General features: G+C 42.1%; 1 protein-coding gene and 2 long non-coding RNA genes across 5 annotated transcripts in view; 2 read left to right on the top strand and 1 right to left on the bottom strand.

Annotated features, from left to right (window-relative positions):
• SHROOM3 (shroom family member 3) overlaps nucleotides 1-20,761 on the bottom strand; it is a 178,205-nt gene that overhangs the window by 39,126 nt on the left and 118,318 nt on the right. For all 3 annotated transcript variants that reach the window (XM_087962741.1, XM_087962742.1, XM_087962739.1), the window contains exon 2: nucleotides 7,194-7,325. Coding sequence is in view for 1 of the 3 variants with exons in the window: in XM_087962739.1 (XP_087818865.1) it covers nucleotides 7,194-7,325 (132 nt within the window). In the remaining 2 variants the exon portion in view is untranslated. The remainder of the gene's footprint in view (nucleotides 1-7,193; nucleotides 7,326-20,761) is intronic.
• On the top strand, nucleotides 2,332-7,199 carry LOC148130651 (uncharacterized). The gene is made up of 3 exons (XR_015749151.1): nucleotides 2,332-2,438; nucleotides 3,938-3,975; nucleotides 7,078-7,199. It is a non-coding gene; the product is annotated as an uncharacterized LOC148130651 (long non-coding RNA).
• On the top strand, nucleotides 8,579-9,955 carry LOC148130650 (uncharacterized). The gene is made up of 2 exons (XR_015749152.1): nucleotides 8,579-8,659; nucleotides 9,729-9,955. It is a non-coding gene; the product is annotated as an uncharacterized LOC148130650 (long non-coding RNA).

Here is a 20,761-nt window from a genome sequence, read left to right as displayed (position 1 = left end):
GTATCCCATCTTTATTATTTTTGCATTATTATTACATTATTATTCCTCCTCTTTTCCTCACAGCAACCCTGTGGGCATGGCCAGCTGGGGAATTCTGGGAGTTGAAGTCCACAGGACTTTAAATTGCGAAGCAAAAAAGAAGCAAGTTCCCAGATGTATATATCAGATTGAGTCGGATAACACGCACTTTTTCCCCTGAAAATAGGGGGGCAAATGATGTATGCGTGTTATACGCCGATATAATGTTTAAGAAGCCAGCGGAGGCCGGGCGGTGCGAGCAGAGGGCAAGCGGAGGCCGGGCGGTGCGAGCGGAGGGCAAGCGGAGGCCGGGCGGTGCGAGCGGAGGCCGGGCGGTGCGAGCGGAGGGCAAGCGGAGGCCGGGCGGTGCGAGCGGAGGCCGGGCGGTGCGAGCGGAGGGCAAGCGGAGGCCGGGCGGTGCGAGCGGAGGCCGGGCGGTGCGAGCAGAGGGCAGCGAGGCCGGGCGGTGCGAGCGGAGGGCAAGCGGAGGCCGGGCGGTGCGAGCGGAGGCCGGGCGGTGCGAGCGGAGGCCGGGCGGTGCGAGCGGAGGGCAAGCGGAGGCCGGGCGGTGCTTCAAAGTTTTTATTTAGAAATTTAAATTTTTTTCCTGAAATTTCCCTCTTAAAATGAAGATGCGTGTTATACGCCTGTGCGTGTTATACGCCGATAAATACGATATATCTAAACATCCAGCTTTCTTCAGGGCCAAAAGAATTTGATTCTTCCCTTACATTGGGCAATATTTTCCCATTTGGCATTTTATCATTTTTACAGGTAGTCCTCGACTTCCAACAGTTTGTTTAGTGACTGTTCGAAGTTACAATGGCACTGAAATGGTGACTTTTAACCATTTTTCATGCTTGCAACCATTTGCAGCATCCTACCCCCCGTCACGTGATCAAAATTCAGATGCTTGGCTTACTGGTTCATGTTTACGACGTTTCTAGGGTCCCCTTTTGCAACCTTCTGACAAGAAAAGTCACTGGGGAAGCCAGATTCACTTAACAACCGTGTGACTAAGCAACTGCAGTGATCCACTTAGCAACTGTGGCAAGGGAGGTTGTAAAATGGGGCAACATTCACTTTAAGAAACGCCTCGCTTAGCAACAGAAATGTTGGGCCGAATTGTGGCCGTAAGCCGAGGACTACCCGTACTGCATTTTTACATGTTATAAATTACATGAGGCCAACACCTTTATTTGGTCAGCTCAGGACCGTAAAAAAAAGAGCAACGAATCAGAGTTTGGAGAAGTTGAAAGGCTGGGTAGCATTTTATGGTCTTGAGTTACGGTCATAAAAATGTTTTCCCTTCTGTGGAGTTCGACATTCTTGTGCATGGGTCATAGTTTCACATTGGGAGACACAGCCTTTTACAAAACTCTTTAGGTAGAAGCTACTGGGGGGCAAAAGATATTATCCTCCTTTTAGTACCACAATGCTGAAGGACCTCTCAGCCAGAACATCTCCGGGTAGAGATTTCATGACTTCTTCTCCATGGGACAAAGGTGGTAAATTGAATAGTAAGAGAGAATTTGATGTAATGATTAAGATGGTGGCCTCGAAACTAGGAGATGGGAAGTTCTAGTCCTGCCTTAGGCATGAAAGCCAGTTGGGTGACTTTGGGCCAATCACCAGGAGACCATGAATTCTAGTCCCACCTTAGGCATGAAAGACAGCTGGGTGACTCTGGGCCAATCACCAGGAGACCATGAGTTCTAGTCCCACCTTAGGTATGAAAGACAGCTGGGTGACTCTGGGCCAATCACCAGGAGACAATGAGTTCTAGTCCCGCCTTAGGCATGAAAGACAGCTGGGTGACTTTGGGCCAATCACCAGGAGACTGTGAGTTCTAGTTTCACCTTAAGCTTGAAAACTGGCTGGGTGACTTTGGGCCAGTCACTCACTCTTAGCCCAACCCACCTTACAGAGTTGTTGTTGTGAGGAAAATCAGTAGTAGAAGTAAAAATATTAGATATGTTCACCACCTCGAATTACTTATAAAATAATATAGGTGGGATATAAAAAATGTAATAGCTAAAATAAAATAGATTTTCCAGTTTGGAAATCCTTTAACTTGTCTGTCCTCAAAAATAAAATAAATAAAATAAAATAATAAAATAAAATAAAATAAAATCGTAGGAGCTTGGGTTCTAATACAGGAAGAACTGCTGTCTCTTTTCAATTTTATTATATGTGGCTGTGTATTGTGGGGTGTGTTTATGAAGCTAGCAGGCAAATTGGGAATATAGTTTGGCCTTGAAATAGTAACTGCCAGGAGAGAAACCTACAATGTGACTGTTGTGGAGAAATAAGGATATGCTGAGGCTGGACTCCCATTTCCCCCCCAGCTTTGCAACTGAAGCAAAGCAGGAAAGGCAGGAGGCTCTTCAAACTGGAGGTCTAGTTTTTTCCAATGACTGGTCAGTTGCTGGTAGGATTTAATTCTGGTTTAATGTCCTGGCCCTGACAGACTGTAAATTTGATTTTGAATTTAATTGCATTCGTTCTGTTCGGTTGCATACTTTGCATTTTTAACGTTGCAACTTGCTTGAGGTTCGGAATAAGCGAAAAACATGGGCTACGATTCCCACGATAAACAAGCAAACAAGCCTTGCCTTGGAAGAGAAGTCTTATGATTTATCAGGATTTTTTTGGGGTTTTAAAAGGACGTGTCTAAAAGCAGAGGTTCTGGCTAGGGTGGGGTGGGGGATCAAACTGGGCCCTATTGGGGGGGGAGACGGGACAGATGGGGCCCGCACTCCATTTTGGCTAGCAGGGTGCTGCAGGAGGCTGTCCAGGCAGAAAATGGGGTGCATGGAGGCTGCGTGTGGCTCCCTTGTGCCCCGTTTTCTCTAGCAGAGGCACCACTGGGCGGCCCTTTGCTATTTCCAGGCTGGCCCCATGGACCGGATTAAGCACCCCGCCGGCCGGATCTAGAGTTTGACACCCGTGGTCTAGGGAGACAGATTTGGGAATTGCAAAAAATCCTAGCAACCAACAGATGAATTTGCTATAATGTCCTGCTATTACATTTTTTTGCAATTCAGATCTAGTAGCCCCATTTTCCACCTGCTTCCATGTTCCAGAGCCAGTTAATATAGATAGCCCTGGACTTAACCGTCATTCGTTTAGGGACCATCCGAAGTTACCGTGGCACTGAAAAAAGTGACTTAGGATCAGGTTTTACACTTATGACGGTTGTAGCATCCCCATGGTCATATGATCAAAATTCGGCATGTTGTAACTGGCAGGTTTTTATGACGGTTGCTCTGTCCCAAAGTCATGTGATCACTGTGGTGGCGCAGTGGTTAGACTGCAGTACTGCAGGCTACTTTTGCTGATGGCCGGCTGTCTGCAATTTGGCAGTTTGAATCTCACCAGGCTCAAAATTGACTCAGCCTTCCCTCCTTCCGAGGTGGGTAAAACCAGGAGACAGATTGTTGGGGGCAAGAGGCTGACTCTGTAAATCGCTTAGACCGGCCTGTAAAGCACCGTGAAGCAGTATATATTATATTGCTATCTGTAACCTTCCCAGCTGGCGCCCGACAAGCAAAGGCAAAGATCCAGATTTGTCTAACGACTGCATGATTCACTTAACAACTGCAGTGATTTGTTTAACAACGATGGCAAAAAGGTCGTAAAATGGGGCAAAAATCAGAAATATTGTGGCTCAATTGTGGTCGTAAGTCGAGGACTACCTGTATACTACTATGAATTCTGCAGCAAGATCAGTTAAATCATCATTTTCCCCCTCGTTCTGAGGATAATTTCTGACTCACCACCAACATTATTGTTATCTAATATGTTCACAATGAATGCTACTCCCCCAAACCAAACGTAGAAATATTTTCAATTTCCTTATATTTCTTCTTCTTTTTCTACCTAATGCTTCACCAATGGTTTGGAAATTTAATCAAAGGCATCAGATTCTGGAAGAGTTTTCCACTGGATTGTAAGGTACGGGTGTTGGACATTAGGTGAAAAATGTGATACTTTCAGTGCTGGCCATGTGTTTAATTGTCTTATGACCTTCCATCAGAACTGAAAGAAAAAAAAACAGAAATACTTCTAATTCCTACCTTTTGTTTACTGTATTCTTTTCAGAATTATCTTTTGGATAATAATAATTAAAACATCAAAGGAATTTAAAGCACAGGAATGCTGTGCAAATGAGATCGATAGTGAGAGAGAGGAGAGAAAGAGGGAGAGATTGAGAGAGAAGAAGGAAGAGAGGGATAGAGAAAGGGAGACAGTGGGAGAGAGACAGAGAGGGGGAGAGAGGGGGAGAGGAGGGAGACGGAGAAAGAGAGAGGGAGAGAAGGAAAGGGAGAGAGAGAGAGGGAGGGAAAGAAGAAAAGAAGGAGAGAAAGGGGAGCGAGAAAACAGAGGGAGAGAGGAGAAAGAGAGGAGAGAGGAGGGAGACCGAGGAACAGAGAGGAGAGGGAGAGAGAGAGGGAGAGAGAGAAATGGGGAGAGAGAAGACTGAGGGAGAGAGAAGGAGAGGAGGAAGACCAAGGCGGGGGGGAGGGGAGAGGGAGAGGAAGAGAGAGAGAAGACTGAGGGGGAGAGAGAGAGAGAGAGAGAGAGAGAGAGAGAGAAAACAGAGAGGAGGAGAGAGAGGACAGAGGGAGACTGAGGCAGAGAGAGGGATATGGAGAGAGAAGGGAGAGGAAGAGGGAGGGAGGAGAGAGGGAAAGAGAGAATTATTTCTAAGGAAAAACAGAACCAAAAGGAAGTTTATTTCAATCGTTATTAAAATGAAACTCTATCCCTCTCTTTACACAAAAGGGAGCAAAATTCTCTTTGACAGAAAACTTACAAAGTAATATAGAATATCACTATATTAGATATTTGTTCTGCTTGAATATTCTAAAACGCCTATTGCCCTGTGTGAACCTGAAGTAAAATATTCAAGAAATGGCCACAAGTAGCTATTTTTGTCTTTTCTATAATGTCAAGGTATAATTGCAAATTAAACTGCGCCTGCAAAGAAAAACAAAAAAACGGTATCTGATAGGTTACCTATGACAGACTTAAGTGCACTAAAGGCGAACACAGAAAAAGAAAGGTTGTGAAAACTCACTTAACAACTGTCTTGCTTAGAGACAGAAGTTTTGGGCTGAATTGTGATCATAAGTCCTTTCCTGTTTCAGGGATCTGTTTTGATATGGGATGTTTGAAAAACCTGCTTTTGAACTCTTCTAGTGCCCATGAAGTAAAAGCCAAGGAAGAGGAAAGATAAATATGTATATTTCTGAACACCTCGTGACAGAAAATAACTCTAATCAGAGACTGGTTGTTCTGGTCGCACCTGCCAACAGGTTAAGACACGGGAAAGAAAAATGCAGGAAAATCAGAGAAAGAAAACAGCAGTCAAACCAGGATATCCTGCACGGGACAGGAGGCCTGGAAACCAGGAATGAATGCCATTTGTTATTTACCTTTCAACTTTAAAACTCTCCCTTAGCAAAAAGAAAAAGATCCAGCAACAATTTAAAATTCCTGACCTAAAGATATCTGTCTGATGCACCAAAAATAACTCCAGCTAGAGTCTTTTTGTCACTGAGGTGGTTTTGAAGTTTTCTTTTCAGTTTGCACCATTAAAGACGCAACCTACAATGCAGTTTGAAAAGTGCAGGCCTCTTTAGGAGTTACAGCCATCTTCGGAAGCAAGTTCAGCGCCCTTTCAAATAATGTACGTCTTTGAATTAAGGCATCAGAACTGGATTATTTTATAGCTCCCAGATGAAAGTCAACCTTTGTTTCTTTACAACGGTGAGGGGGGAAGGAAAGGGAAGGGAAAAGGGGGAGGGAAAGGAAGGCAAGGAAAAACAGAGAGAAGAAATAAGGGAAGGGGATGCAAGAAAAGAAGAAAAGGGAAGACGGAGGAAAGGGAAGGGAAGGAAAAGAAGAAGAAAGAAGGGAAGGGGAGTGAAGGGGAGAAAAAAAAGGAAAAAAAGGGAAGGGAAGGAAATGGAAAAAGGAAAAGGAAAAAGAAAGAAAGAAAGGAATGAGAAAATGGAGAAAAAAGGAGAAAGGAGAGAAAAGGAAAGGGAGAAGGGAAGGGAAGGGGAGTGAAGGGAAGAATAAAAGGAAAAAAAAGAAAACGAAGGGAAGGAAATGTAAAGGAAAGGAAAGGAAAAGGAAAAAGGAAGAAAGGAAAAAGAAAAGGAAAAAAAGAACGGGGCTGAACCTGATTCTTCTTTAATGATTCAACCTTTTGTTGGGAACATTAGTCACTTCATCTCACTGAGCCTCCTTTGACCTGTCCTTTCACCAAGACAACTCCAAGGAAGCACCATCCATGGCCAGAAATTCTCTGGTTCCAGGTTTGCTCCTTTTCTCCTCTCTCCAGCACTCCCCTTGAGGGAGCATGGAGGAGAAAGATCTTACAGGAATTGCCAGGGCAAGACCAACATTTTGCTGATTACGTTCTCCTCCTTCTGAGGAGACAGATCTTGACAGCACGATGTCGTTTGAGGTCAACAGGACAGGAAAGATTAATATAATCTCCTTCCTAATCAGATTGAGCTAGTCCACAGGTACAGTAGTACAGATCAGGGATTGGCTTTCTTTCCAGGAGGGCTAGAGTCTGTAAATATCTCATTAATTTCTGGTTTAAATTAATTTCTTTTTTCCCTCTGAGTCTGGCTCCCCTGGTTTTTAGAAACCATTTTCAATCAACCTGGCTAACAAGAGTTGACAGCACATGCTAGACTTTAGGTCTCTCTTTGATCCAAAGCCAGGAGTCATCTTGAGCAGAGTATCTGGGTTATTGACTTCCGGTCTCAATCTATCCTCCAAATCACGGGTCTTCAAACTTGACAGCTTTAAGTCTTGTGGACTTCAACTCCCAGAATTCCTCCTCCAGTCATGTTAGCTCAGGAATTCTGGGAGTTGAAGTCCACAAGTCTTAAACATGCCGAGTTTATATCAAACTATACACCTCCCAGAGTCACTTTGAGAGTGAGATGAATTTGTTCCTACATTTGACAAATCAATCAATCAATCTGTTCTGTTAATTGGAGGCTTTCTAACCTGAATCCTTCCTCCTTTTAGATTTATGTCTCCCAAATTTTGTGAAAACAGACAATGGCGGAAAGGAAACGAGAGGTGCCCTTTTGTCATATGGTATAACGAGATCTTAATTCGGGCAGGATTAACCTTGGGCTCACCTGTTCTTCAACCTCAGCTTAACTTCATTCAACCACGATGTTTTGCCAGATTGTGAGTCAGACTTCAGACCCTCCGAAGTGGGAGACTGGGAGGTGTTGGTGGCGGAATGCCCCTCTGCTGCCAAGGTATCTCTGTAGGCCCAAAAGCAAAGGGAAGATTTGAGACCCCTGCCTCATACATCGATCAAGATAAAGCATCCCTTTTGAATCGAATGCGTTCGTGTAGTTCAAGTACTTGGCTATTAAAGCATTTCCGTTCCATGTTTCAGTCGGAAGTTCTCTGAAATGGCTTTCAGGGCAGCCTTGCTCAAGGGTATTATAAGTAATGTGTATTTAAAAATATAACTTTATGTAAGAATATGGATGGATGGCTGAGATCTCTCTCTCTCTCTCTCTCTCTCTCTCTCTCTCTCTCTCTCTGTCACACACACACACACACACACAGATTTATTACAAGATATAAAATTATCAAAAACCAACTTCATCCATGGGATTCAGAATAAAATTCAAGTTTTTATTCCCAAGTAAATATACTTCAAAGCAGAGGAAATTGAGCTGTGCTCTTTCTTTCTTTCTTTCTTTCTCTTTCTTTCTTTCTCTCTTTCTTTCCTTCCATTTTTCCCTTCCTTCCTCTCTCTTTTTCTCTCTCCCTCTTTCTCGCTCTCTCTTCCCCTCTCTCTCTCTTTCACTCTCTCTCTCTCCCCACTTAGTCCATTACTGCCTGCTATGCTGGTAACAAATAGTTTTCAAACAGAAATTGCAAACTAACTCAATATTTATATATTATTACAAAAATTATACATGTTTTTACCTGCCCCTTGCCCTTGTTACAATGAAAACTGCAAATTAAATTCTACATAAGTATTACAGATCACAGCTATTATAGCTGTTGAGAGATGGTGGGATGTTTCTCTAACTTACTTCATATAATATAAAAGTAAAATAAATTTCCCTCATGTTTGCATTATTTGCTCATTTAATAATTTCTCCATCATATCGCCTGCATTTACAAACAGGTTATTACACTACATCACACATTTCTCTCCCAATTGCATGCATGTGATTGGTACAATTAAGTCTCCATTAAATATGCTTTGAGAAAGGAAACAATCTAAAATCCATTATTAGAAGATTTTATTTTATTTTTGTTGTCTTCAGCAGGAAACATCAATCAATCAAAGAAGGACTGGAAATTTGCTCCATTTATGGGGAGCCAGAAAGCCAGATACAACCAAAACAAGATTGCAAAAGATTTTTTTTAAAAATATGATCCGTTGAATAATCAAATGAAGGAAGTCAATATTATTAAAGCTGAAGCTAAGCCTAGCTATTATCCATCACTTATATTTTGCTTCAAAACAGCTCTATTTTCCTTGTTGTTATCCACAGGAATAAATGGATCATAATAAGCATCTTGAAAAGTGCTCTTATCTGGTGGAGTCCTGAAAAATGAATAGATGGGAAAGGTAATTACTTTTATAAATATATAGTGGTTTGCTCATAACTAGGTGTAACTGATTTAAGTGTGAAATTGTGCCAAGTGAGAGGCCTGATTTTAACCACTTTTAATTGGAGATTCTTGCACCCAAACCATGGAATTTCCTCCTGTGCAAATAATTGCTGAAATGGTGAACACAACTGGCCCAATTTTTGCTTGCATACTAGTGAGGTCACACTTGGACTACTGGGTACAGTTGTGGTCGCCACGACACAAAAAAGTTGCTGAGACCCTAGAAAGTGTGCAGAGACAAAGCAACAAAATGATTAGGGGCCTGGAGGCTAAAACATATAAAGAATTGTTTCAGGAATTGGGTATGTCTACTTTAATCAAAAGAAGGCTTAGGGGTGATATGATAGTAATGTTCCCATATCTAAAGGGCTGCCCCAAAGAAGTGGGGGTCAATCTATTCCCCAAAGCACCTGAAGGCAGGACAAGAAGTAACGGATGAAAACTAATCAAAGAGAGAAGCAACCTAGAACTAAGGAGAAATTTCCTGACAGCTGGAACAATTATTCAGTGGAATAACTTGCCTCCAGAAGTTGTGAATGCTCCAATGCTGGAGGTTTTTAGGAAGAGATGGAATAACCATTTGTCTGGAATGGTATATAGGGTTGCTGCCTGAGTAGTATTAGAATTCTATTCTATTCTATTCTATTCTATTCTATTCTATTCTATTCTATTCTATTCTATTCTATTCTACACTATACTATCCCTATTCTGTTCATTTCTATTCTACTCTATTCTATTCTTTCTATTCCTATTCTGTTCATTCTGTTCTGTTCTGTTCTGTTCTGTTGTTCTATTCTATCATTCTATTCTATTCTATTCTATTCATTTCTACTCTACTCTACTCTACTCTACACTATACTATCCCTATTCTGTTCATTTCTATTCTATTCTATTCTACTCTACTCTATTCTATTCTTTCTATTCCTATTCTGTTCATTCCTGTTCTGTTCTATTCTATTCTATTCTATTCTGTTCTGTTCTGTTCTATTCTTTCCCTATCTTTATCCCTATTCCATTCCATTCAGAACAATCAATCAGTGGAACAGCTTGCCTCCAGAAGTTGTGGATGGTCCATCACTGGTAATTTTCAAGAAGAAACTAGATCACCTGGATAGATGAATTGGACATCCACTTATGAGGCCACCGCCATTCCTCCTGCAGAAGTTTTGTATATAATTTTGTGGATTGCATGTACATTGTTACTTCTCTTCTGTCATGTTCTCATCATAGGCTAAATAAATAATAAGGGCCCTTCCCAGACCCCATCTGAACTTTCTTCATTCCATGCTCATGGAATACAAATTCTTTCCCCACAGATACATCAACTAAAGGAGGACCTCTTTAAGAATACAACCTTTCGATCTCGGAGAAAGAAGAAAACAAATACGGTGGGAAAGGAAAATGTTCTAAACTTCTTCAAGTCTGGATGGGGAGAGGGGGGGAGAGAGTATGTTGTATATTTGGTGGGTTGAGAGCTTAAGATGGTTTGGATGGCTGAGATTCCATTACCATGAAGGACACATCTACTCTGGGTGCTCACCACCCCGTTTGTCCTCCCCCTCGTTGCAAGAATGTTAAGCCCCTGCATTGCTTACTCCTGAAGCCTGACTGGGGAAGTACAAGAATACTTTCACCTTCAATTTCAGCATCTGAACAATATTCTTGCACTCCAGATCTTCCGTCACCTGCTTACCCAGTCCTCTAAATCCCACCCCACTTGGTTTTTCGCTCCATACTTGGCCATACTCTGCCAGCTGTCCTTGGATCTGCATGATGCAAAGAAGGAATGTTTCTCCTCAGCTATCAAGGAAACAAGGAACATAAGGAGAAAAGTTAAAATGCATTTCCTCAAGAAGAGAATAATTGAAGCTCAGGGGTTGAATTGTGGGGTCCTTGGGGTTCTCTGAGCTTGGAGGTTTCCTCGGAGATATTTCATTACCAAATTAAATTTCCCTGAAATATAACCTACCCTGAAAGTAAGTCCTAGCTTGATTTTTGCATATGCGCCCAATATAATCCCTACCCCCAAAATAAACCCTAATTAAGATCCCACCCACTCCAGAGTGCATGGGTAAAAATTAAGCTAGGGTTGGGATGGGGGGGATGGAGTTGCCCTACTACTTACCTTTGGACAGTTGTAGCCAGGCCTCGCACACCCTGACACTTGTCTTGCCAGTCCATTTCTTCTACAGCAAGCAAGGCTGGCAAGGCTTTCCTGAAGGCCTCTGCAGCTGATAACAAAACTCTGGATCGATCCAGAACTCTGTTATCGGCTGCAGAGGCCTTCAGGAAAGCCTTACCGGCCGCAGAAGAAGTTCCCGAAGGCCTCTGACAGCGAAAAGGAAGCCGGGGGCGACGCACACAAGTGAGGTTAGTCAGTGGATGACACCCCCTGAAAATAAGACCTGGTGCCTTTTTTGGTGGCAAAAAAAATATAAGATAGGTTCTTATTTTGGGGGGAACACGGTACATTATGAGTGCTAGAAGCCACCTAACACTGATGATGTTATCTAGTGATAAAACGTGTGCAAGAAAACTCACCAAGCTCAGAGAACAAAGACCCTACAGATTTCCTCAACCTGGCACCTCCAAGTGTATTGGCTACCTTGGATCGGTATTTAAGTCTAGCCTAGTGCATTTAGGGACTTGGAGAAGCCAAGGTGAAGTCAAAGAGTTGGCTATGACCTGGGATTCTCCAATATTATCTCCATCATGAAACCATGAGAACTTAGCTTGGACCACAAGAGACCAGCATTCCATTTTCTGCTCAGCTGTAAAATGAGAATGAACACCTTTCAGCAAACATAAGCCTAATCTACTTCACAAGACATTGAGAGGATAGAAAGGGATAATCTCCTAAAACCCATGGAGAAAGGCCGAGATGTCCACATATGAACACACATCAGTATTTCCCAGCTCCATGCAGCAGTTTTGCATGGATTAATGTACTATAATGTTAATGTGAGGCAGGGATCTCTATCCCAGGGACTAAGGCTGTGCCAGTCCTTCCAAGGAGGTGCTTTATGACAGGGTTCTCCAACCATGGAAACCTTTTAGGCTTATGGACTTCAACTCCCAGAATTCCTCAGCCAGACATGCTGATTGAGGAATACTGGGAGCTGAACTCCATAAGTCTTAAAAATGTTGGAGACCCCTGCTTTATGATACGTGACAGAGAAGCTTTCTTGAAGCATTTCAAGAAAGTGTCTATGGAGATTCTCAATCATCCAAGTCATGGCTGTCCCACAGATGTTTTCTCCAAAAGGCAACTGGACTTCCTTGGTGTTTTCTTTGAAAACATTTTGCTTCTCATTCAAGAAGCTCCTTCAGTTCTCTTCAGAACTCAAGATATCTGAACTGAAGAAGATTTTTGGAAGAGAAGCAAAATGTTTTCAAAGAATAGTCTAGTTGCCCTTTGGGGAAAAAAATATTTGGGATATGTCTATGGAGATTCTCAGTCCTCCAGGTCATGGTTGTCCCAAAGATGCTTTTTCAAGAGGCAACTGGACTTTCTGGTTTTTGTTTGAAGACGTTTTGCTTCTCATCCAAGAAGCTTCTTCAGTTCTGAAGAAGCTTCTTGGATGAGAAGCAAAATGTCTTCAAAGAAAAACCAGAAAGTCCAGTTGCCTCTTGAAAATAAAGCACCTTTGGGACATCTTTGGGAAATTTCAGCAGGTGCAATGTTTCCAGGTTCATGGGTCTGCTCTGGCGGCCGGTATGCAGAAGAACCCAAGATCAATCACTTCCTGAACCAGCCACAGAAGCTTGGAAAATTGGTGCCTGGTTTACAAATTTGGAAAGCGCTGGGATGGAGTTTTTCCAGGACGTCCCTTTTCTGAAGGATTTGCACTTTGTAATAGAGATTCTGTCTTCATTATCAGCTCTTGTTTTAGCATATTTAAAGTTCCACCCTTCTGCTAGCTTTAGGAAGACTTCTTGTAATTCTCGTCTGTCAACAAGGCAATATATTATTTGCTAGCTTCAGAGAAGAACGACAGGGCAGTGTTGAGTAAAGTACTGAATTATACAATTTTATTGGCATTTTGGAATCAGCAGAATCCGAATAAGCCATGATGAGGTTTACATTTCCTGAAGACCCTGTGTGCATACAGATAATCCTCGACTTACGATCGCAATGGAGCCCAACATTTCTGTTGTTAAGTGAGCTTTGCTCCACTTTATGACCTTTCTTTCCACATTTGTTAAGTGAATCACCGCAAAGGCTTAGTTTAGTAACCTGGTTGTTTAGTGAATCTGGCTTCCCCATGGACTTGTGTCAAAAGCTACTTGGGTGAAAAGTTAGGATATACATGCGGATAGATTGATTAAACAATTTGATGAAAAATTCCCCAACAAGCCAAAGGGTCCCCTTGGAGGGGGGGAGAGGGGATTAAAGGGGACAATGCGTTAACCCCTTGTTGTGTTTTGTTTATTGTATTTTTCAGGACGTGACTTTTTTTCAAGGGGGGATGCCTGTCAGCTTTGGAAGCCATATTGAGACCGGAGGCTTCCACACTGCCACATTCTTGAGCCTGGGAAAATGGGAGGGGGGAAGTTCTTGGAGTGCATGTGGTTAGACATAATAGCATTCTTCTGCTAAGTCAAGGTCATGTTATTTCTGTACCTGGGTGAGGGGATGTCTCAAGCTGGGATGGATGGTGATTAGGGCATGTGATTCGATGAGGGATGCAGGGGATGGATTTGTAATTTTTTTAGTTATTGCAAGGAAAGCTGAAACTTTCAGATTCGGGATTCCCCAGGTGTGCCAGTTTACTATCCAAATAAAACAAAGCTTTTGTCTCAGAGTTATTGTTTGGAGTGGAGGTTTCCTGGAACCTGATACTTTGCTTGTCAGAAGGTCACAAAAGGGGATCACATGAACCCCGGACACTGCAACCATCATAAATATGAGTCAGTTGCCAAAGGCCTGAAATTTTGAATATGTGACAGTTGCCAAGCTCCTGAATTTTGAACACATGACCATGGGGATGCTGCAACGGTCGTAAGTGTGGAAAAACAGTCGTAAAGTCACATTTTTCAGTGCCTTCGTAACTTCGAACAGTCGCTAAATGAACTATTGTAAGTCAAAGATAATCTCTAACACAGAGAAATTTCCATGGACTGGATGTTGGTTTCTATAAGTCTATTTCTGCATAAAATTAACTTAGCCTAACTTAGAATAGTGAAGCAGTAATTTGAAATTAGCGGAAGGGGAATTTTTACTCTATTCAAACACACAATTATTGTGTTTACTTAAAAGACTTGAGGGATCCTAATTTAGTCCTTGAGAAAGTCCTCCTGAAATTCCTGGTGAGCAAGAAAGGGGGAAAAAAGAGACCTGTTTTTAATTGTTAAATGTCATTTATTTAAATGCTTGCTCTTGTTCTCTGTCTGACTTGGAAATTGGCTGGAATGTTGAACAATGGATATTTTTCAAGCCTGGGCTGCTTACAAGTAATTACACCAATACAAGGAGTAATTAGAAGATGGATAATTAAAACTTGCGTGCTTAGCAGAAATGCACTAAAAGACATGGAAAGAATGCTTTCAAGCAAAAACATCAAGAGAACTTCTGGCATCTACCATCTACGCTTTGAAAAAAAGTAAACTTGGAAATCCTAGGAATGCAGGGCTCAAATCATTGGGCCAAATAACCCAGTTTTGCAAAAATCTTACAACGCCCCCCCCCCATATTTTTTTCTGCAGTCGAGTGTTTTTCTGTAAGATTTGAAGTATATTACGGTAAAAAATATTTAGAAAAATGCTTGTTGTATTAAAAAAAAAAAAAAAAGAAGAAACTGTAAGATGCTCTGAGCATTGGGCCTGAACATTGTTTTGATATTGTTTCCAGACAAAACTCTTAAGAAATCTTTGGTTCTAAAAAACAGTTCTTAGTTCTTTGCTCTAATTAAGAAAAATGTGGGGGTTTGTTTTTTTAAAAAAGACGGATTGAATGACTGATGCCAATATTAGTTCTAATTTTCATTGTAATTTTGTTACTAATCTAAATTTGAACTGTTCATAATAATTATTTATAAGCACCTAAAGTTTATTAAGAACCAAAGCAAGAATAGAATTCCACGAACAACCACTTTGGAATCCAAAATTATTATTGTTATATTTTCCTTAACCGGTATCTTAATATTTGCAAGAGAGGTTAAGAGCTAAAGGGAATTTGTCATCTCTGTCTTTGCAAAGAAAATGTAGGGTCTGAAGAATCTAAATCCAATCTTCAAAGTGGTACTTGAGTTCCATTTTCATTAACTTAAGTTCTATATTGATTCCCCCCACCCCCAATGGTCAATACTCACAACCTGTATTCCATTCAGCAATTCATCATTTGAAACTGTATTTCGTAGATTTATTGCAATTGTGTCTTTTAATGGCTGAATTGAGATGATTTCTGATGGGTCTGAAAATATAGGACAGTGGTGGCTGATCTTTTTGGGCTCCTGTGCCAAAAATTGTGTGCGTGCGTGCCAGCACCCAGAAGGCAATGCGTGCCCCCCACGCCCCTACGCATGTGCGTGTAATTCCCACCCCCACCCACCCCCCGCCCCCTTACCTGCACTGCGCCTCACACCTGATTTTCGGCCTTTTTCGGCCTCCCGAAGGCTTGAGGAAGGCTTCTGCAGGCTGAAAACTAGCCCCGTTTTGTCACTTCCGGTATTTTCAGAAAAACAGGAAGTGACGAAACGGGGCTAGATTTCGGCCTACAAAGCTTGTAGAAGCCTGCAGAAGTCTTCCTCAAGCCTTTGAGAGGCCGAAAAAGGCCTCCAACCAGCTGAAAAATCAGCTATGAGGCACGCGCATGGCCAGTGAGGTAAGTTTGCCTGCAGCTCGCGTGCCGGCACAAATGGCTTTGCGTGCCTGTGGCATGCGTGCCATAGGTTCGCCATCACGGACATAGGAGATGGGGAACAAGTCACCGTGCATTTTGGAAAAAAAAAAATCTGTCTTGCTCTCAAAGTGAACATGTAGTCCTTGACTTACAACAGTTTGTTTAGTGACCGTTCAAAATTACACTGGCACTGAAAAAGTAACTTACGACCGTTTTTCACAGTTACAACCTTTGCCGCATCCCCATGGTCGGGTGATCAAAATTCAGACATGCTTGGCAACTGACTCGTACTTATGATGGTTGCAGTGTCCCTGGGATCACGTGATCCCCTTTTAAGACCTTCTGACAAAGCAAAGTCAGTGGAGAAACCAGATTCACTTAACAACCGTGTTACTAACTTATCTACTGCAGTGAATCACTTAACAACCGTGGCAAGAAAAGTTGTAAAATGGGGCAAAACTTACTTAACAAATGTCTCACTTAGCAACCAAAATTTTGGCCTCAATTGGCATTCTAAGTCAAGGACTAGCTGTAGTATATTATCCCATCTCTTCCCAATGGGCTTCCCTACGGTTATTATCTCCCATAGTTTATTTGCATGCTACCATACTGCTTTATTTTATAAATCTCTTGTAAGGATTATTGAGATATGTGTAGCATTTGAAATATTCAAAAACATTGCAAAATAAAACTAAGTTTGTTTAATCATAATTGTCAGTAGGGAAGACGAAACAATGGGGAAAGTTGACACGGCAGCGCCTAGAAACAGCAGGAGAAAGAACTGGAGAAAAATCATAAAATACGAAGACCTGAAAACAGAAATACAACCACTGTCACAAAAGAAAGTGAAAATAACACCAATAGTAACAGGGATCTTGGATGCAATCCCAAAATAACTGGGGTACCACTTGGAACTCCATCAGCATTGACAAAATCTCTATCTGTCAATTGCAAAAGGCAGCTTTATTTGGAATAGTTTACATCCTGTGACAAGACTCTTAGAATTATTAAAGAACATTTCTTTATCCCAGGTCTTTGGGAAGGACCTGACAGGCGGACAAAAATGCCAAATTCAGCTTAAACTTCTGGCTATGCAATAAACCATAATAATAAATTACATATATTCCAATAAAATGCTCGTCTAGCAACTGCCTGAATAATAGTGCTATTTTGATCTGCAATGCCAAATACTTCATTTTATAAAAAGATAAAATAAAGGTTTTCCCTGTCCAGTTATGTCCGGTTCTAGGATCTGGTGCTCATCTCTGTTTCTTAGCCACAGGAGCCAGCGCTGTCCAAAGACAACGGGGTCATTTGGTCAGCATGACTATACGCCAAAGGCGCACGGAATGCTATTTCCTTCCCACCAAAGTGGTACCTATTTATCTACTCGCATTTGCATGCTTTCGAATTGCTAGGTGGGCAGCACTCCCATGCTCATGTGATCAAAATTCAGGTGCTTAACAATCAACATGTATTTACAACATGTTGTAAATCCACATGATCCAAGGATCACGTGATCACCATTTGTAAGCCTTCCAGCTGGCTTCCATCAAGCAAAGGGGAAGCCAGATTCACTTCACAAGCACAGAATTCGCTTAATAAGTAAAGTGATTTGTTCAACAGCGGTTTTAAAAAAAGGTCAAAAAATGGAGCAGGATTCACTTAACAACTATCTTATGTAGCAATGGAAATGTTGGGCTCCACCCTGGTCGTAAGTCAAGGACTGCCTGCATTGCCAAAGAAGGAACCAATGAGCAAATCAGTACATTTAATGATGCCTTCTCAGAATCGCAGTTACATCTTGCCGAACACCTGAGCTAAATTTTACTTAGACCCTATGAGATTTTTTTTATCTAAAAATAAATTATTGGATACCTAACTTCGCATCTAGCACATGGCATCCATAGACATATTGTCCTATTCATAGTGAAGACAAGTGTTCAAAAGCTGAAAAAGGACAGGCTGTTGTTCCATCTTTGTAAGATGCAAAAAAAAAGAACTAGATTTTTTTCCCTCCTTCAAGTTTCAGCCTAGGAAACAATTCACTTTTGCAATGTTTGAAATGTTTTGTCTCTTTACCAAAATAATTTCTAGCTGCTTGCTGTTATTTATACTGCGGTTCCCTCCTGGGCCTCTGGAATTTCACGCCACACACGTTTTACCCCATTTATTGTACAATTGCATTCTGCAGATGTTCTCTTGGGCTTAACAATATCCTATAGGGCCACTTGCAGCGATGCAATCTACAGTCAACAAGTGATATTTAATTTACGATCACCATTGAGCCCCAAATTTCTGCCTGGGTTCAATTGTGCTTGTTTTTGTGGTCCACCCGTAGCCTGCGGAGCTGGCAGCAGAGTTGGACGGTGGGGAGGAACATGGACCAGTTCTGGAGTGGGCTCGGACAAGGGATCTGCGTCCGATACAGAGATGGGGCTATGGCCATCTGAGAGTTATGTGCTGACTCCGGAGCCTCCAGAATCTGACATCAGCAAGGCAGAGGAACAGGGGGAGCCTGTTCCCAGTGCGCGCTTGCACAGAGCTGCCAGAAGGCAAGAACAATTAAAACAAAAGGGGTGACTTGGAGATGATTGGCCCCTCCCATAAGACATAAAGGAGGAGCAAAGGGACATGAGCCTTTGCAGGAAGCAACTTTGTTCATTCTGATCAATTTAAAATCTGAAGCTCCGTGTTGACTTTGTACTCCATTTGGCCTTATACAGCTAATTGGCAATTTAGTTATTGGCAGCATTTCAAGAGAGATAAAGGTGGGTGCTTATCAGCCTTATCCCGAAAAGACTGTGGTTGATTACTCTTGGACTATTCACAACTCTTTGGGACTCATTTCAGGCTGTGAATGCATATAATTCACAGCCATTGAAATAAAAAGAGGGTTTTTGGGAATAAGCGTGTGATTGTTATTGTCTCAGGAAGCCTTGGACAGAATACTTGTAAAACAAACTGTTTTTGCTAGGTGAGACAATTATTAAGTGAGTTTTGCTCTGTTTTACGACCTTACTTGCCACAGTTGTTAACAGTTAACAACAGTTAACACAGTTGTTAACTGTGTGTCACTGAAGTTGTTAAGTGAGTAACATGGTTGTTAAGTGAATCAGGCTTCCGCATTGACTTTGCTTGTCAGAAGGTCCCAAAAAGTGATCACATCACTGTGGGATGCTGCAACTATCCTAAACGCATGCCAGTTGCCAAACTTCCAAATTTGGATCAGGTGACCAGTATAAGCCACTTGCAACCTCCTATGATCCCATAGCTCTAGAAACAAATTTATGAACAAAAGTAATAGAATGACAGAGCTGGAAGGGACCTTAGAGGTCTTCTAGTACAACCCTTTGCTCAAGCTAGGGAATTTTTTTTTTCTAAAATGGTAGCCAACCTTTTTGGGCTCCTGTGCCAAAAATTGTGTGTGCGCTGGCGCTCGCGCACTCACATGCCAGCATCCAGAAGGCAATGCGCATCCCCCCCATTCCCCTGCACATGTGCACACAATCCCTCCACGCCCCCCATGCTCCTTACCTGCACTGAACCTCACAGCTGATTTTCGGCCAGTTTGAGGCCTTTTGGCTTCCCAGAGGCTTAAAAAAGCCTCTGCAGGCTTTGCAGGGCAAATAATAGGCCCACTTCATCACTTCCAGTATTATAGGAAGTGACGAAATGGACCTATTATACAGTCTGCAATCCTGCAGAGGCTTTTTTTTCAAGCCTCTGGGAGGCCGAAAAAGGCCTCAAACCAGCCAAAAATCAGCTGTGAGGCGCGCGCCTGCACAGTGAAGTAAGTTTGCCTGTGGCACGCGTGCCATAGGTTCGCCATCATGGCCCTATATCATTTCAGACAAATGGTTGTCCAATTGCTTCTTAAAATCCTCCAGTGTTGGAACACCCACAACTTCTGGAGACAAGCCTGGTTTATTGTTCTCACTGTGAGGAAATTTCTCCTTAGTTCTAGGCTGGTTCTCACCTTGATAAGTTTCCATCCATAATAACCCCTTGATCCTTCAAGCACCTTTCAGATTATGGGGTGCTGTCTACGCCAAGCTTTGAGAGCACCAAGGACCCAACTGTTCAACCCTGAGTTACAACGAACAGTTGCTGGAATTGGGTATGTCTAGTTTGATGAAAAGAAGGACTAGGGGTGACACGATAGCAGTCTTCCTTGTTCATATATTTTTATTATTTACAACTATAAGTATACAGTGCAACCGTTTTGGCGTTACATTTGCCATACATGCAAAAATATTATTAGACCATTAACATTCATATCATTGACATAATATTTACTTTTTAATTCTATTCATCCTGGTTATTTTTGTTCCAACCTTCCCTTCTTTTTTGCAACCACTGATAAAACCTCTTCCACATTTCATAATAATCTGATTCCCCCTTGTTTTTCAATTCTAAGGTTCGCCTATCCCAGGGGTAGGGAAACTTGGCTCTTTTATCACTTATGGACTTCAACTCCCAGAATTCCCGAGTGAGTCATAAAAGGTTCCCCATCCCTGGCCTACTTTTCAGTTGTGGGGAAATCAATTTTTGACTTGAATGGGACTGTTTAATATACAAATGTAGGACATATGTCCATAAGTGATAAAAGAGCCAAGTTTCCCTACCCCTGGCCTATCCGATTCCAATATCTCAGGGGCTGCCCCAAAGAAGAGGGAGTCAAGCTATTCTCCAAAGCACCTGAGGGCGGGACAAGAAGCAATGGGTGGAAACTAATGAAGGAGAGAAGCAACCTAGAACTGAGGAGAAATTTCCTGAGAGTAAAAGCAATTCATCAGTGGAACAACTTGCCTCCAGAAGTTGTAAATGCTCCAACACTGGAAGTTTTTAAAAAGATGTTGGATAACCAGTGGTGTAGGGTTTCCTGCCTAGGCTGGAGGTTGGGCTAGAAGACCTCCAAGGTCCCTTCTGTTATTCTATATTCTTTTCCATCAGTAACATTTGCATCCTTCCACACTGCATTCCGCTATATTTATGCAAACTCCGCTTAACCAAAACCTAGTTATCCTTTCCTGCTCAGGCATATACATGCCTTGAACTCCAGCCAGGTGGTCCCGTGATCTGTGGAAATTGAGAACTTGCACCTGCTCTTCACCCCACCCTCTCTGCAGCCGAAAGTCATGGAAAAGTCTAGAAGGCGGCAAAGGAGCCATATGTACACCTGGGCTCTTCATTGAAGAAGAGATGTCTGTTGTA

Source organism: Notechis scutatus, chromosome 4 (assembly GCF_049901735.1).
Source record: "Notechis scutatus isolate UNSWTSFEM ecotype Mainland chromosome 4, rNotScu1.2, whole genome shotgun sequence".
In the NCBI taxonomy this organism is placed as follows: domain Eukaryota; kingdom Metazoa; phylum Chordata; class Lepidosauria; order Squamata; family Elapidae; genus Notechis; species Notechis scutatus.
The sequence above is the reverse complement of the archived record's forward strand: the minus strand, read 5'-3'. Positions and strand labels throughout refer to the sequence as shown.